This window comes from Mobula hypostoma, chromosome 1, assembly GCF_963921235.1.
Source record: "Mobula hypostoma chromosome 1, sMobHyp1.1, whole genome shotgun sequence".
Classification (NCBI taxonomy): domain Eukaryota; kingdom Metazoa; phylum Chordata; class Chondrichthyes; order Myliobatiformes; family Myliobatidae; genus Mobula; species Mobula hypostoma.
This window is the reverse complement of record NC_086097.1, coordinates 207,969,284-207,987,422: the sequence shown is the minus strand read 5'-3', so window position 1 is coordinate 207,987,422 and position 18,139 is coordinate 207,969,284. Positions and strand designations below refer to the sequence as shown.

Sequence of the window (18,139 nt, the reverse complement as noted above, 5' to 3'; positions counted from 1 at the left end):
TCATTTTATACTTGAAGTTTTAAACTTATTTTGACTCTTGTAAAGGATGTTACAAAGGACTCAGGATGGTGTTGGCTAGAGTGGAGTGGGCCAATGGACGAGTAGGAAAAACACTAGGCAAGGAATGTCAGTTTAAGAAGGTAATTCAAGAAACTCAGTAAAATTATATCCCAGTAAAGAAGATATATGCGAGAGGGAGAGGAAAAATAAGGATATAAAGTGGCAAGATAAACCAGAAAAATGCAGCAGCCTTTATAGATAGACCTATAGATTGGGATAAATTTAGAATAAAAAAGAAGGCAAAAATAAATCTTGAGAAAGCAAGTATAGGGAAGCAATGAGGGATATAAAAAAAGCACAATAAGTTAAGTATATAGGGTCCAAGTAATCAATTCCTCAGAGAATGAGGCTGGGAAAATTGATATGGGCAGAAAGAAAATCAGGAGTTAAATACGCTGCATTTATATTTATTGTAGATAATATTACGAACATTCCATTAATACTGAATATTAATGAGAACTGGTATTTGGGAAATGAATGGGACTGAAAGCTGATTAGTCCACTGACCCGGATGACTTGCATCCTGCAAGATGTAACCCCTGTGAAAACAAATACATTTTAGCTAGAACTTGTTAGAATTTGAATCTGGAAAACTGGCATCCGTTGCAGGTTAAACTGGCAGGTTAAATAAATACCAATTTATAGATTAAAAATTGATTACAAATAATGTAATAGTATATTTTGAAAATTGTGGTTTAATCTACTGAAGTATTGAAATTTATAAAATGAGAGAAAGACCTTAGATAAGCAAAGGTCAAGTCATGCTTTGCATTTTTCTTTGAAATGGTAGTTAATGTAGGAAAAAATGTTGATGGATTCCCTTCATATGAGTCTGTAGAAAGCATTTAATGAAGTACTATCAGCAAAAGCTCGAGGCAAGTCATTAAACTGGTTGGGAAATTAACTGTCCCGAGGAGACAATGGCATGATAAACAGGTAGTTTAAATCGCAGATTCCAGTTTTATCTGCAACAATTTGAGGCCTTAACTTTTTACTATTCACAGTTTCTATCCCATTATCTAAGTTATATATCTTAATTGAATGGCCTCTCACAGAGATTGAATTTTTGTGGTGAATGTATTTTGATAAAGACATCCACTTCAGTCTTAAAAGGATGAAACAGAATACATGGTCATGAAAGACTGCAGCAGTAAAAGTCCAAACAATTTTGGGTGACCATCATTCTAATAGAAAAGATAATAAAAGTAACATGGGATGAGCAGATGTGCCTTGTAAGAGTATTCAGCCTCCAACCCTATTTTTCCCACATAAATGAGTGTTTTTGATCAACTTAATGGGGAATTTTTATTTGTGAATCACATGCTCTTTTTTCAGAATAGAGCCCGAAAAACAGGAAAAATTGTAAAGAATGAAAAACTGAAATGTCACCGGTTCAAATTTGTTCATCCCCTTGCTCAGTACTTAGTTGAACCACCTCTCACAGCTATTACAGCCAGTAGCCTTTTTGGATGTCTCTGTTAGCTTTGCACAATCTGATGGAGCAACATTTGCCCATTCCTCCTTGCAAAGTTGCTCAAGCTGTGCCAGATTAGCTGGTGAGCGGGGGTAGACAGCAATCTTCAGGTCTTGCCAGACATATTTGTTCAGGTTAAGGTCAGGACTCTGGGCAACTGGTTTTCTTTATTGTCACAGCATGGTTGCTCTGGCAGTGTGCTATCAGTCATTGTTCTACTGAAAGATGAACTTCCTCCCCAGTTTAAGCTTCCTGGCAGAGGCTAGCAGGTTTTTATCCAGGATCTCTGTTTAGCAACACTTTCCATCGAACCTGACCAGATTTCTAGACCCTGCCGCTGAAAAGCATTCCCATAGCCTCATGCTATCTCCACCATACTTTACGGTAGGGACGGTGTTACCTAGCTGATGCGCAGTATTAAATTTATGCCACATATATTGCTTAGTGTTGAGGCCAAAAAGTTTCACTTTAGTCTCATCCAACCACAAGACCTTCTTCTCATTTTTACAGTATCATTTAAGTGATACTTTGCAAAGTCTTGACAAGCAAAGATAAGCTGGGTTTTTTTGCAGGGCTTCTTCCTTGCCATTCTTCCATAAGTACTCTTTGTGCAAGGCTTTGGAGATTCTGGAGCCATGAATTTCATCTCCAGTTGCAGCTGTTGACTTCTGCAGCTCACTCACAATAACTGTTGGCATCACAGTAGCCTCTCTTACAAGTTCCATTCTTCTCCAGTGACTCAGTTTGGTGGGGCAGCTTGACCTAGGCAGTGTGGCTGTGGTTTCATTTTTTTCCCACATTTTCACAATGGACTGTCCTGAGCTCTGAGGTATATTCAGCATCATTGAGACAGTATTGTACCCTTCCCCAGATTTGTGCTACTCTATTATCATTTCCCTGACTTGTGTTGAATGCTCCTTTGTCTTCATTTTGGTTTGGTCTGTTGAAACTCATACTATTGGACCTTACAGAGAGAGGAGGCATTTATTCCTTTAAATTAATTGAAAACAGGTGATCCTCCAATTTGGGCGAGTTGGTAAGGTTAATACTGTATATTGCATCTGAGCAAAGTTAGTGTTATTATGAAGGGGATGAATACTTCTTCAGCATCAACCGTGGTTTACAATTTTTCATAAATTGTTGACAGGTTTTGGAAATTTTCTTTTGATTTGACATGATGCACAATGTTTTGTAGATTAGCTCAAAAAATCCTACTTCAATTTATTTTAAACTTAGAAAATGAGACATTAAATGTGAAAATAGTTGTGGGGGCTGAATACTTATTCAAGGCACAGTAGATCTTGTAGAATCGAAGGGACAGAAATGATACTACAGCTTTATAACCCTTGGTTAATCATATCGTTTAGTGCTAAGGGTAGTTTAGTTCACTGTAGCTTAAGAAAAATGCACTATTTGTGGAAGTTCTCTGCAATAATTAACCAGAATGATACCATAGATTAATTGCATTGGGGGATTATGAAAACTAAAGCTCTATTCCTATGAACAAAGGATTAAAGACTTACTTTATTCAGTGATCAGGTATTAAAGGCCACCTGTAAGGTGGTTAAGAGTCAAGTTTATTTCCAATCATCATCGGCTAAAATTCAAGCTATGACCTTCAGGAGTGAAGTTGGGAGCTAATTCTTGTAAAATGCAATGGAAGTTTGGAACTATCCAGCAGGCAACAGTTGATGATGGTTCAGTTTTCAAATTTGAGAATATTTTGTTAACCTAAAGTGTAAACAAAGACAAACAACAGGAATTCTGCAGATGCTCAAAATTCAAGCAACACACATCAAAGTTGCTGGTGAACGCAGCAGGCCAGGCAGCATCTCTACAGTTGACGTTTCAGGCCGAGACCCTTCGTCAGGACTAACTGAAGGAAGAGTTAGTAAGAGATTTGAAAGTGGGAGGGGGAAGGGGAGATCCAAAATGATAGGAGAAGACAGGAGGGGGAGGGATGGAGCCAAGAGCTGGACAGGTGATTGGCAAAGGGGATATGAGAGTATCATGGGACAGGAGGTCCGGGGAGAAAGACGGTGGTGGGGGGGGACCCAGAGGATGGGCAAGGGGTGTAGTCAGAGGGACAGAGGGAGAAAAAGGAGAGTGAGAGAAAGAATGTGTGTATAAAAATAAATAACGGATGGAGTACGAGGGGGAGGTGGGACATTAGCGGAAGTTAGAGAAGTCAATGTTCATGCCATCAGGTTGGAGGCTACCCAGACCAGTTCCCCTCTACCACCACTCTGCTCCGTCTAGCGGAATTAGTCCTTACTCTTAATAATTTCTCCTTTGGCTCCTCCCACTTCCTTCAAACTAAAGGTGTAGCTATGGGCACCCGTATGGGTCCTAGCTATGCCTGCCTTCTTGTTGGCTTTGTGGAACAATCTATGTTCCGTGCCTATTCCGGTCTCTGTCCCCCACTTTTCCTTTGCTACATCAACAACTGCATTGGCGCTGCTTCCTGCACGCATGCTGAGCTCGTTGACTTTATTAACTTTGCCTCCAACTTTCACCCTGCCCTCAAGTTTACCTGGTCCATTTCTGACGCCTCCCTCCCCTTTCTAGATCTTTCTGTCTCTATCTCTGGAGACAGCTTATCCACTGATGTCTACTATAAGCCTACTGACTCTCACAGCTATCTGGACTATTCCTCTTCGCACCAAAAATGCCATCCCCTTCTCGCAATTCCTCTGTCTCCGCCGCATCTGCTCTCAGGATGAGGCTTTTCATTCCAGGACGAGGAAGATGTCCTCCTTTTTTAAAGAAAGGGGCTTCCCTTCCTCCACCATCAACTCTGCTCTCAAACACATCTCCCCCATTTCACACACATCTGCTCTCACTCCATCCTCCCGCCACCCCACTAGGAATAGGGTTTCCCTGGTCCTCACCTACCACCCCACCAGCCTCCAGGTCCAACATATTATTCTCTGTAACTTCCGCCACCTCCAATGGGATCCCACCACTAAGCACATCTTTCCCTCCCCCCCCCACCCCCAGCTTTCTGCAGGAATCACTCCCTACGCGACTCCCTTGTCCATTCGTCCCCCCCCCTCATCCTTCCCCACTGATCTCCCTCCTGGCACTTATCCTTGTAAGCAGAACAAGTGCTACACATGCCCTTACACTTCCTCCCTTACCACCATTCAGGGCCCCAGACAGTCTTTCCAGGTGAGGGGACACATCACCTGTGAGTCAGCTGGGGTGATATACTGCATCCGGTGCTCCCGATGTGGCCTTCTATATATTGGCGAGACCTGACGCAGACTGGGAGACCGCTTTGCTGAACACCTACGCTCTGTCCGCCAGAGAAAGCAGGATCTCCCAGTGGCCACACATTTTAATTCCACATCCCATTCCCATTCTGACATGTCTATCCACGGCCTCCTCCACTATGAAGCCACACTCAGGTTGGAGGAACAACACCTTATATTCCGTCTGGGTAGCCTCCAACCTGATGGCATGAACACTGACTTCTCTAACTTCCGCTAATGCCCCACCTTCCCCTCGTACCCCATCCGTTATTTATTTTTATACACACATTCTTTCTCTCACTCTCCTTTTTCTCCCTCTGTCCCTCTGACTATACCCCTTGCCCATCCTCTGCGCCCCCCCCACCCGTCTTTCTCCCCGGACCTCCTGTCCCATGATCCTCTCATATCCCCTTTGCCAATCACCTGTCCAGCTCTTGGCTCCATCCCTCCCCCTCCTGTCTTCTCCTATCATTTTGGATCTCCCCCTCCCCCTCCCACTTTCAAATCTCTTACTAACACTTCCTTCAGTTAGTCCTGACGAAGGGTCTCGGCCTGAAACGTCAACTGTACCTCTTCCTAGAGATGCTGCCTAGCCTGCTGCGTTCACCAGCGATTTTGGTGTGTGTTGTGTAAACAAAGAGCAAGGAGTATTTTGGAATATGTTTATTAGCAAAGGTTAGTTAAGTAATGAACAGCTTGAGTAGCTAAATGATATATTTCTTTGTACTTTAATTTTTGGCTGTCTTATCCTCTTTTCGAAAATAACACTGCTTACTCTTTTTATTCAGTCTCTTATCAATATGCTTACATTAATTCTATTAGCATATACAGTTCTGTCTCTGAATGCTGATCTTGTGTGATGTCTTTCCTATCTTTCCTTAAGAAACCTGCCGTCTTAGAGAAGTTTGGCTGAATATCCTACTAATTAGCAGGTTGCTTGAGCTTGCTCATTGTTTGTTTCTAAACCATGATCTGAGGTCCAGCATAGAGCCTGGGCAGTCTTCTTCTGCCGGCTTCCAGCCAAAGAGGTGCAAGGCCCCTCTGCCTGTAGCTCCAAGAATGCCTTTAATAGGTGGTGAAGCCAATCCCCGTGCTCGTTGTCTGTCAAAGCTGATGTTTAGAATGAAAGTGAATGCTTCTGCTATTCCAAATGTTTAGAAACACTCAAGTGCTATCAAAAAGTAAGGATGCTTTTTTTAAAAATCCCCATCTTGTGGATAACTGTTTCTTCCTATTGATTTCGTTGGAGCTGCTATGCTGGGAAATCCCAGTAATGGCTTTAGCTGGAGTGGATTTGGTTGTGTTCAAGGGTAATTTAAAATGACGGTATATCCAAGTACTTCAGGCCTGCCCTAATATTTATAGTCTATGCTATTTTCTTGCTGTTGGGCATCCTGTCGCTATTTAGTGCAATTGCCATTTTAATAACCCTCTGTTTATGTGCTTCCAAGTCCTTTGTATCTGTAACCACTGAATGTCTTTAAGGCCGCAAGAAATACTCAATGTTGGCAGCATCTGTAGAGAACAAAACAGAATTAGTATGTCAAGTAGATGACCTTTCATTATAGCAGAAAAAGTTTAAATGTTTAAGTTCTAAAGAAGGTGAATTGTGGTGTGTTAAAAGAAAATGCCCATGATGGGAAGAGAGAGACTGGCCATGAGGTGATAATGTTGGCTCAGAAAGGAAGGCCTACTAATTGCAGAGATATAAAACTGAATGAAAACTGGGGAAAGCAGCTAATGGTGGAGCTGAGTTATAAAACTCTGCAACTGCACATCTGAATGAACTTGGGGTGGGTGGGGGGAGGAAGAGAAATGGTGTCACAGGTTGATGATCTCTCATCAGAGCTGTCCAGTCTTGATATGGCTTTCTGAGGCTTTATGAGGCATTAGTCAGAGAATTGTGAGCAAAGTTGGGCAAAAAAAGAATGTGTTGCCATTGGAGAGGGTCCAGAGGAGATTAATGAGAATGGTCTGGGAATGACAGGGTTAATGTATGAGGAGTGTTTGATGGCTCTGAGCATGTACTTGCTGGAGTTTAGAAAAATGAGAGGATCTCAGAAAGTTATTGAATATTGAAAGGCTTAGATAGAGTGGACGTGGAGAGCATGTGTTCTAAAGTAGGGTTGTCTAGCACCAGAAGGCACAACCTCAGAATAGACAAATATCCCATTACAGCAGAGATGAGGAGGAATTTCTTTAGCCAGAGAGTGGTGAATCTTTGCAACTCATTGCCACAGATGGCTGTGGAGGCCAAGTCATTGGGTTTACTTAAAGCAGAGGTTCATAAGATCTTAATCAGTAAAGGTGTCAAAGATTACAGGGAGGATGCAGGGGAGTGGGTCATGATGGAATGACGGAGCAGTCTTGATGGGTTGAATAGTCTAATTCTGTTCCTGTGTTTTATAGCCTTGTGGTCTTTTACTGTGTACTGAGAAAGGGAAGTTAGAGTGAGCAAGGTACTTGCAGTGGGAATGATCTCTGAAATGCTGAATGGGAAGGAGGGAGATAGGAACCAACATTGAAATGTAGATGCTATGTGGAGGCTGGTAGTGTAGGTGGTGAAGATTAGAGAGTACAGTACCTAGTCTGAGTGGGAGGAGTAGGGTTTAGAGTTGAAGTGAGGAGAATGGAACCAGCATGGTTGCAAGTTCCATAAAGCATGGTTAAGGGAAAACCATGATTAAGGAAAAAGCTGTCTTGGAAGCACAGGTTTGGAAGATACAGTAATCAGAACAGTTATAGCATTATAAGGAATTGTGTTCTTATGAGAAGCTGGTGGGACATGGCAGGGTCAAGATGGCTGTGAGAGTCTAGGCTTATTATATGAATTGATTGCAAACTGAGAAGTAGAGAGGATGATTAAAAAAATAATTAGGTGAATGACGTGAAAGTGAAATTAGAGTGGAAGTATATGGCTGATGTAATGCTCAGTTATATTGGCTCGTATATGTCGGGGGGAAATTCCGCCCGGCACCCACCTCAACGCATCCCGCTGGGTTGGTTGCCGCCCGAATCAAGCCCAAACATCAATCATCAGCCAGCACACCCAGTACGTTTTACCAAGTACACTTTATAGCTATTACTATGTCTATGAAATTAATATCAGTTCAATACAAAAAAGTAATGGGGAAAAAAAGGTGCCAACACTTAACAAAGTCCGAGTTCTTCGTGCGTAACCATTGGAGCTCAATCAATTCCTGACGACCACCCGGATCCTGTCGACTCACGGCTCGGGACCACCCGGAGTGATCGACTGGAGCCTTTCCGCACGTCTGCCGTCCTCCCCGTCTCTCCTCCGACTCCCCGCCAAAACCCCGCCACCGTCCTCCCTGTCTCTCCTCCAACTCCCCATCTCTCCGCCATCCTCCCTGTCTCTCCACCGACCCCACCCCCCAAAAACCCCCGCACGTCCACGGTCCTCCCCATCTCTCCTCCGACTCCCCGTCAAAAACCCCCCTCTCTCCTCCGACTCCCCGTCTCTCCTCCGTCCTCCCTGCCGAAAACCCCGTCCGCCGTCCTCCCCGTCTCTCCACCGACCCCCCCCCAAAAACCCCCGCACGTCCGCGGTCCTCCCCGTCTCTCCTCTGACTCCCCGTCTCTCCACCGTCCTCCCCGTCTCTCCTCCGACTCTCCGCCAAAAACCCCCATCCTCCGTCCTTCCCGTCTCTCCTCCGACTTCCCGCCAAAAACCCCTGCACGTCCGTCGTCCTCCCCGTCTCTCCTCTGACTCCCCGTCTCTCCACCGTCCTCCCCGTCTCTCCTCTGACTCCCCGTCAAAAGCCCCCGCACGTCCACCGTCCTCCCCGTTTCTCCTCCAACTCCCCGACTCCCCACCGTCCTCCCCATCTGTCCTCCGACTCCCCGTCAAAAACCCCCGCACGTCCACTGTCCTCCCCGTCTCTCCTCCGACTCCCCGTCAAAACCCCCGCATGTCCGCCGTCCTCCCCGTCCTCCCCGTCTCTCCTCCGACTCCCTGTCAGAAGTCCCCGCACGTCCACCGTCCTCCCCATCTCTCCACCGTCCTCCCCGTCTCTCCTCCGACTCCCCATCTCTCCACCGTCCTCCTCGTCTCTCCTCCGACTCCCCGCCAAAAACCCTCGCACGTCCGCCGTCCTCCCCGTCTCTCCTCTGACTCCCCGTCAAAAGCCCCCGCACGTCCGCCGTCCTCCCCGTCTCTCCACCGTCCTCCCCGTCTCTCCACCGTCCTCCCCGTCTCTCCTCCGACTCCCCGCCAAAAACCCTCGCACGTCCGCCGTCCTCCCCGTCTCTCCTCCGACTCCCCCCAAAAACCCGTCCACCATCCTCCCCGTCTCTCCTCGGTCCCCGTCTCTCCTCTGACTCCCCGTCTCTCCACCGTCCTCCCTGTCTCTCCTCCGACTCCCCGTCAAAAACCCCCGTCCACCGTCCTCCCCGTCTCTCCTCCGACTCCCCGTCTCTCCACCGTCCTCCCCGTCTCTCCTCCGACTCCTTGTCAAAAACCCCCGTCCACAGTCATATGAGACAGCATTATCATCCGAAGAACGATAACATGAACACCCATTGGCTAATAGCACCCTGCTGACTGTATTAACCCAAGCAAATGTCTAGCTGGAGACTTTCTCAGCATTTAACATAATATAGAAGCCATTTTAATCCACATATGCAGCAATTTAAAAGATTAACATGCTGACTCTTCCGGTTCAGACACCCCATGTCTACCTGTCGGACCCTCACACAGGGCACCACCCTCACGGGGACCCCTCGGCCCCTGTGAGCCCTCTGCCTCAGGTTCCGGCTCCACCCTCTCCTTCCCCCAATCCCGGCTGTATTACAGGCGGCTCTGCAACACCCTCCCTCCTCTCCCCTAACTCAGTGAGGGAAGGGCCAGGAGCCTCTTCTCCCGGCACCGAGGAATCAGCGAACGGAAGCAGGTACCCACACGTCCGAATCATCGTCTTCCGATGATGTATCCCTTCTCGAGGTGGGGACCAGCCCCGTCTCTTTCGCAGCGGCTCTTCCCGCGCCCCGCGCCCTCACAGAGCCCTCGTACTAGTAGGCGTCAACTCCCATTCGGGCTCTGGGTCTACCTTCACCTCTTGACCCAGAGGCAACAGGTGGTTCCGATGGAGTACCTTGACAGGCCCCTGCCCGCCCTCAGGTCTCACCCGGTAAACCGGGAGATTCGGCATCTGACTCTCCACCACATAGGGGGTGGCTGCCCAACGATCCGCCAACTTGTGCTTACCAGGTAGTCCTAAATTCCGGATAAGGACTCGGTCTCCCGGCAATAGCCGGGCGAACTTTACTTTCTGATCATACCTCTTATTCTGCTGATTCTGTTTATTGGCTGCCGCCTCAGCCAACTCGTACGCCCTCTTCAACTGTCTCCTCATATCAGACATGTACTTCAGATATGGCTTCGAAGGTATTTCACCCGCTTCAGTCCCAAAACACAGATCAATGGGCAACCTCACTTCCCGTCCGAACATCAGATGATAGGACGAGTACCCCATAGCGTCATTGCAAGTACAATTGTAACAGTGAACCAACTGGCCGATGTGCTGACTCCACTTACTCTTCTGTCCGATCTCCAGAGTCCTGAGCATGTTCAACAGGGTCTGGTTAAACCTCTCGGGCTGAGGATCACCCTGTGGGTGAGAGGGGATGGTTCTGGATTTCTCGACCCCAAGCATACCCAGTAATTCATGGATAAGCCTGCTCTCGAAGTCCCGTCCCTGATCACTATGGATCCGCCGGGGAAGGCCATAATGAACAAAGTACTGCTCCCATAACACCTTCGCCACTGTAGTCGCTTTCTGGTCCTTAGTAGGAAAAGCCTGCGCATATCTAGTGTAGTGATCAGTGATGACCAAGACATTCGCGGTGTTGCTGGTGTCTGGCTCAATAGACAGGAAATCCATACACACCAGATCCATGGGTCCCGCACTCTGCAAGTGGGATAACGGGGCCGCCTGCGCAGACAGGGTCTTCCTCCTGATGCAACGACTACAGGCCTTACAGTATCCTTCCACCTCCCCCCTCATCCGGGGCCAGTAAAACCGGTCCTTGACTAATCCATAGGTCTTCTCTACCCCTAAGTGCCCGGAACCATCATGTAGTGCCTGGAGCACAGTCCAGCTGCCAGCGCCGGGGGTGGTCCGGGGGCGACGTGACCCGGTACAAGACTTGCTTTTTCAGCTTCAACCGAGGCCACTCTTTCAGTAGTAGGGGAACGGAGGCGTGCTTCGCCTTCTCCACCTGGGCCATATCCCCCTGTCTAACCGCATACCAGATAATGCCAATGCTAGGGTCATCACGCTGAGCGGCCCCCACTTCCTGGGGGGCTCAACTCAGGCAGCTGCCTGTTCCTCAGAGCAGTCAAATTACAGTAAACAGTGGGTAGCGCGTCATCGTCAACACCCATCCACTGCCCAATCCGGTCCCTCAAACTTTCCACCAATCGCTGTCTCCTTTCCTCATCCGAAACTGACCATGCTTCTAACAACTGGGACGTATTCTCAATCCATACCTCATAGTCAGCCTCCCCTTCCAGGGTGGGCCTGGCCCCTCAACCCTTCTCACCAGGGAGGTAATGGCAGCCACTAACTCGGAGGTCTCAGCCCTAACTGGGGGACGGGGCCTGGCCAAGCCTTCCCACTGTAACCCTCCACCCCTGGCTACTGGCACCTCCCCTGGGGCCTCATCTAGATCCTCCTCTGGCACCTCCTCACTTTCGTCCTCCGGGAGGGTGTGGAGACCCCACGGCCCTGCCTCCCCCTGGACGTGGACTGTTGCTGGCAGTTCCAAAGTCATGACGTTGGCACTCATCCGCACCAACATCCAGCTGGACTCCAGTTCTTTCCCACCCCTTCTAGCTATAAGTTCTACCTGCCTGATACCTTTAATCAAACTCAACCCCCGCACTAGTATATCTCCTGAAATGCGGAAATCCACCCCACTTAGCACGCACGCATGATTCACCGGTACCTCCTCCCATTCACACCAACTTACAATCTTATCTCGATCCATCTTCACACCACTTAACGAGGCAACTATTACAGCTTTACCGAAAATCCCAAATCCAGGACGGTAGCCCCCACTTGTAATGCTCAGTTATATTGGCTCGTATATGTCTAGGGGAAATCCCGCTCGGCCTGGCACCGGCCTGAACGCTTCCCGCTGGGTCGGTTGCTGCCCAAATCAAGCCCAAATATCAATCATCAGCCAGCATACCCAGTATGTTTTACCAAGTACACTTTATAGGTATTACTAAGTTTATGACATTAATATCAGTTCGATACAGAAAAGGAAGTAATGGGGGGAAAAAAAGGCGCCAGCCTTATCAAAGTCCAAGTTCTTCGTGCACAAGTTGGAGCTCGGAAATTCCTGATGACCACCTGGATCCTTTCACCCAGAGAGTGGTGGATATATGGAATGCTCTGCCCCAGAAGGCTGTGGAGGCCAAGTCTCTGGATGTTTCCAAGAAAGAGATGGATAGAGCTCTTAAAGACAGTGGAATCAAAGGTCATGGGGATAAGGCAGGAACGGGGTACTGATTGTGGATGATCAGCCATGATCACAGTGAATGGTGGTGCTGGCTTGAAGGGCCAGATGGCCTACTCCTGCACCTGTTGTCTATTGATTCACGGCTCGGCACCACCCGGAGTGATTGACTGGAGCCTTTTCGCATGTCCGCCGTCCTCTGCGTCTCTCCTCCGACTCCCCCCAAAAACCCCATCCACTGTCCTCCCTGTCTCTCCTCCGACTCCCCGCCAAAAACCCCGTCCACCGTCCTCCCTGTCTCTCCTCCGACTCCCCGCCAAAAACCCCGTCCACTGTCCTCCTCGTCTCTCCTCCGACTCCCCGCCAAAAACCCCGTCCACCGTCCTCCCTGTCTCTCCTCCCTGCCAAAAACCCCGTCCACTGTCCTCCCCGTCTCTCCTCCGACTCCCCGCCAAAAACCCCGTCCACTGTCCTCCTCGTCTCTCCTCCGACTCCCCGCCAAAAACCCCGTCCACCGTCCTCCCTGTCTCTCCTCCGACTCCCCCCAAAAACCCCATCCACTGTCCTCCCTGTCTCTCCTCCGACTCCCCCCAAAAACCCCATCCACCGTCCTCCCCATCTCTCCTCCGACTCCCCACTAAAAACCCCGTCCACCGTCCTCCCTGTCTCTCCTCCGACTCCCCGCCAAAAACCCCGTCCACCGTCCTCCTCGTCTCTCCTCCGACTCCCCGCCTAAAACCCCGTCCACCGTCCTCCCTGTCTCTCCTCCGACTCCCCGCCAAAAACCCCGTCCACTGTCGTCCTCGTCTCTCCTCCGACTCCCCGCCAAAAACCCCGTCCACCGTCCTCCCTGTCTCTCCTCCGACTCCCTGCCAAAAACCCCGTCCACCGTCCTCCCCGTCTCTCCTCCGACTCCCCGCCAAAAACCCCGTCCACTGTCCTCCTCGTCTCTCCTCCGACTCCCCGCCAAAAACCCCGTCCACCGTCCTCCCCGTCTCTCCTCTGACTCCCCGCCAAAAACCCCCGTTCCCAGTCATATGAGACAGCATCATCATCCGAATAAAAACGATACATGAACACCCATTGGCTAATAGCACCCTGCTGTCTGTAATAACCCCAGCAAATGTCTAGCTAGAGACTTTCTCCGCATTTAACATAACAAAGAAGCCATTTCAATCCATATATGCAGCAATTTAAAAGATTAACATAAGAAAGAAGCCATTTTAAATTTAACATACAAAAGAAAAGACCCCGTACACTGAGATAATGAAATTGTGAATCCTGTGTGAGTACAGAAAGCAGCTCAGATGCGGTTGCTAATGTACTGGGGACAAACTAATGGAGGGGCCTAAATAGGATTAAAATAGCTATTTTGTCCATTATACAAAGGAACAGATATTACATAGCTTGTACCCATGTGTGTTCCCATTACTACATATTTCATAGAGTCAAAGGAATAGTTCTTTGATGTGCAAATGAGTTCAGTGTTACTAAGGAGATTGGTGGTAATGGAGAAGAGTGAGGTGAGCCTCTTTTCCAGGATAAAGTGATGAGACCTTGAGTTACTTGAGGGATGGAGAAAAGAAGAATTGAATATCCATGGTGAAAATAAACTGGTTGGGATGAGGAAACTGTTATAGGTGTGAAGATATTAGGTAAGATGAGGGGAAGGAGTCAGGGCAGGAAGAAATAAACTCAGTAGAGTGAAAACTGATTAAAACAGCGAGACTATCAGTTGCTTATGGATTGATTAGGGACACGGAGAAGCAGTTGTTTCAGCTCAGAATTCTATCAGAGTTGCCTAGGGATGAGATTTGCTTATGGATTGATTGCAGGGAGAAGGAGAAGCAATTGTTTCAACTCAGAAAACTAAAACAGGAGAACATACAAGATGTTCAGAGGAAATAAGTAGAGACGTTGACCTTATCATTCGTAGTGTTTGTGCCACCTCCGGCAAATTTGAAGTATAACACCAAGGACGCGAAATTCTTCAGATGCTGGAAATTTGTCCTGTGTAATCTTCACCTATCACCTACCAGCTATCATCAGTCAACTCTGATTTATGGCCAATGTGACGAAAGCTCTCTTATGATGCTAGCTACCTGTGAAATTACTTTATTGCATAATACTCATGGAAGGTTATCAATATGTAACATTAATGCTCTTTTCTCTGACTTTTTTAAAAAGATTTCTAGCAAATGCAGACTTCATGTCTTGCCCTTCCAGGAAATTTTATTCCTTTCCCTTTGTTCCCAATTTTATATTTGCATCACCATACAAGTACTCTCTAGTTTACAGGTCTTCATTTTTCTCTCAACTGAAGCAACAACCTGTCATGTCAGTCAGTATGTTTTTATATCAGATTTCCAGCACCTGCAGTCTTTAGTGTTTTGTAGTGTTTATAAAACAAAGGAAATAAAGAATGATTCACTTTGAATATCCTTCTAAGTTTGAATCTTTGATACGGGACATCCTTCTAGAACAGAAATGAGAATTTCTTCAGCCAGAGGGTAGTGAATTTGTGGAATTTATTATCATAGATGTTTGTGGAGGCTAAGTTATTGGATATATTTAAATTGGAGGTTGATAGGTTCTTAATTAATAATAAGGTTACGAGGGGAAGGTAGGAGAATGAAGGTGAAAGAGAAAATAAATCCACCATGATCCAATGGTGGGGCAGACTCGAATTGAAAATGGCTTAATTCTGTTCCTATGCCTTATGGGCTATGCTTTTGTTAGCATTTCAGCTCTGAAAATCTTGCCAAGTGCTCTATCTATGGGTGAAATTGAACCAGCCTTTCTTGAGTCGGCTTGTTATTTATTATGTTGAACCAAGATAGAGTTGGAAGACCCATATTCTCTAGATAACAGTGGTGACGGGAATGGTGGCTTACTCTGCCTCGCCAACGAGAAACTGAGCTTGATGTCCTCAGTGAGCTTGTGTTGTGATTCAGTCCTCCTTGATGTTCTTTGTATTGGTCCTAGCAAGCACACAATGAGAGACATCCTGCACGCAGCAGTTCTAGGTGAAAGAGAGAGCCAAGACTTTAGTAGATGGTACTTTGACTCACTGCATCAAAGGGTCTACTCAACCAGTTTCAGGTGGGATAGAGGATTATCATGATAAAGTAAGTGTGACTTGGTATCAAGTTTCACTACTAGCTGTATTTTGTGTGAACGTTGCCTTATTTGAATCTTGCGAACTTGGCTGTGTGGCACATGGAGAAGTCTGAAAGCTTCACTCTTGTGCTGTCACAACTACTTATTGCAGATGAGTGAGAAAACAAGATTAAACCATGTATAGAGGGGCTGAGTGATGGACTTTAAACCAAGGTATAATTTAATCCCCTGAATGGAGAAAATACAAATGATATAGAAACTGAGGTAACCTTGCATGGGCAAAGCTGTTTTTGTCATGCTTTGTGGTTGTAGCTCTTGGTAGTTCTGCTTTACAAATTACTTCATTTATGTTTTTTAAAGTGTTGATCATAAGTCATGGGTGCAGAATTGGGCTCTACCATTCTATTGTGGTTGATTTATTATCCCTGTCAACTCCATTCTCCGGCACTTTCCCGTAGGTCCTTGTTGAGGTTTGTGTTCTCTAAAGACCCTTAGTGGATATCGCTTTCCTGCCAAGATCCTTTCTCTTACGTTGCCCTGCTTTTGGAAAGCTTTGTATTGCTCTGCATGGCTTCATTCTCCCAAATATCCTATTCTAGATGAAGGTCTTCACAGTCAATTAATACCTTTCTGAAGTGTATCACTGTTAGTTTATTACCTATACTCAATTTTTACACGGCAGGTTAGTAAGATGATATATAATCACTAAGTGGTAGAATTATACTAAGTTTAAAATTTTCCGTATTTTAATCAATATTTTGCATAATTTGTATTGCCATATTTTAGTGATTCTGGTACTTCAAGGAAGAGGTCTGTACTCTGTTAACTAATTGCATATGTAACTTCCATACATTATTTCTACTTAAACATAAAAGATCACGAGTGGATATATTGTACTTGCTGTTAAATATCCTGACCTCGGTTTGGCATTTTTTTTAAAACAAATTTCTTTAATTATTGCTTTGCGCAGAAGTTTTATTTTGTAGCTCTTATGATTTAAATTAGCAACTGATTATCTCTGCAGTAATGCAGTATATATACATTTATTTTAAAACTGCGATTGTCATCATGCAGTTGAAGTTTTAATGCATGTTCCTTTGGATTCCAATTTATACGAAACATGTCATTTTTATTTCCTTGTTAGAAGTTGCGTGCTGTAGGGTCTGAAGCAGGAACTGTTTCTCCCAATGAGGTAAGATGAAGTGTAAAAATTGGGAATAGAAAATGGAAAGTTGCTTTTTTTTATATAGCTTCCTGCGTGATAAATGCTGAGAAATGTAAATTATAAATTTATTTTGAGAAACTTCAGAACATTCTATTTAAATGTGTTACCTGTAAATCAAACTTGTAAATATTTTTAAGCTGATGCAGTGATGGTGGAAAAGGATAATGAGGAAATTTTGTAACCAAGACTATTCTTACCAATACCTGGCAAGCTTTTTGTTTTGAGATTAAATCAGGAGTATTATATACACTCCTGGTTCCCTGTTTAATGTGGATATCATTTGTAAATGAATTGGATTGAATTCCCATTTCTAGGAATTATATTTTAAAATTATTATCATTGGGAGTTTTCAATAATGTTCGAGTTTTGTAAACCTCTGAAAAGTGTGAGATGTAATTTTTATGGTGAATCCTAACGCCAATTCATTTGTGTCTGCAGCTCATACTAGATGCCTGTGCTTAGCATGTTGACTTTAAAATTGTTATCGTTATGTCTGAATTCTAATTCCTGGAAATCTGGACATCTCACAGTTCCACAACTCTTAAAACTATGTTCGTTTAGCTTGATACATTTGTACATCATAAATATTTTTCATTCTACTATTTGTGGTTACACATTTGATGATATACACTCCTTAATTCTCACTAATTATTCTCATAAGGCAAGCAAGAAATCAGGACTTCAGCTCACCAAATCCAGGCCTACCATCAAAAACCTATTTGCATCAATCTTCCATTAATCCTTTATTATTTTTGTTCTCTTGACTATCTTATTAAAGATTAGACCATTCACTAACAGCAATTTATAATAGTCTTATTAACCTACTAACTCAGGTTAGGAAACCTGAACACCTGGAAGAAACTTGAGCAACTACATGTAAGCTCCTTGTAGCCAACACCAAAGTTCAAAGTAAATGTATTATCAAAGTACATGTATGTCACATACAACTTTGAGATTCATTTTCTTGTGGGCATGCTCAATAAATCCATAATAGAATCAGTGAAAGACTGCATCATCTTGGGCTTTCGACCCGTGTGCAAATACAAAAAGAAGAAATGATAATCTAAATAAGTAAGCAATAAATATCCAGAACATGAGATGAAAAGCCCTTGAAAGTAGGTCCATGAGATTGTGGGAACATTTCAGTGATGGGACGAGTGAAGTTGCCCCCTTTGGTTCTAGAGCATGATGGTTGAGGGAAGATAACTGATCCTGAACTTGGTGGTGTGAGTCCTGAGGCTTGAGTCAGGATTGAATCCTGATCTTTGGTACTGTGAAGCAGCAGGTCTTCTGCTGTGTCATCTCTTCTCTCTTGTACCTCTTCGATCAAATCTTTGGTTACCTGTATTAATAATCTTTTTGACTTATTCTTTTTTTATGTGTGCTATCTCTTCTGTGCACTGCTTTGAACTCTTGGCTGAGATGCCAGGAAAATGTTCCTCTTCATTGAAGAGTTAGAGGATCTTTTTTACCAACAGAATGGCCAAGCTAAGGTATATATTGTAGCTAAAGGAAGACAAC

General features: G+C 45.5%; 1 protein-coding gene across 3 annotated transcripts in view; it reads left to right on the top strand.

The window, feature by feature from the left end:
• atp6v1h (ATPase H+ transporting V1 subunit H) overlaps positions 1-18,139 on the top strand; it is a 98,648-nt gene that overhangs the window by 37,831 nt on the left and 42,678 nt on the right. For all 3 annotated transcript variants that reach the window (XR_010019857.1, XM_063063600.1, XM_063063610.1), the window contains exon 7: positions 16,538-16,585. Coding sequence is in view for 2 of the 3 variants with exons in the window: in XM_063063600.1 (XP_062919670.1) it covers positions 16,538-16,585 (48 nt within the window). In the remaining variant the exon portion in view is untranslated. The remainder of the gene's footprint in view (positions 1-16,537; positions 16,586-18,139) is intronic.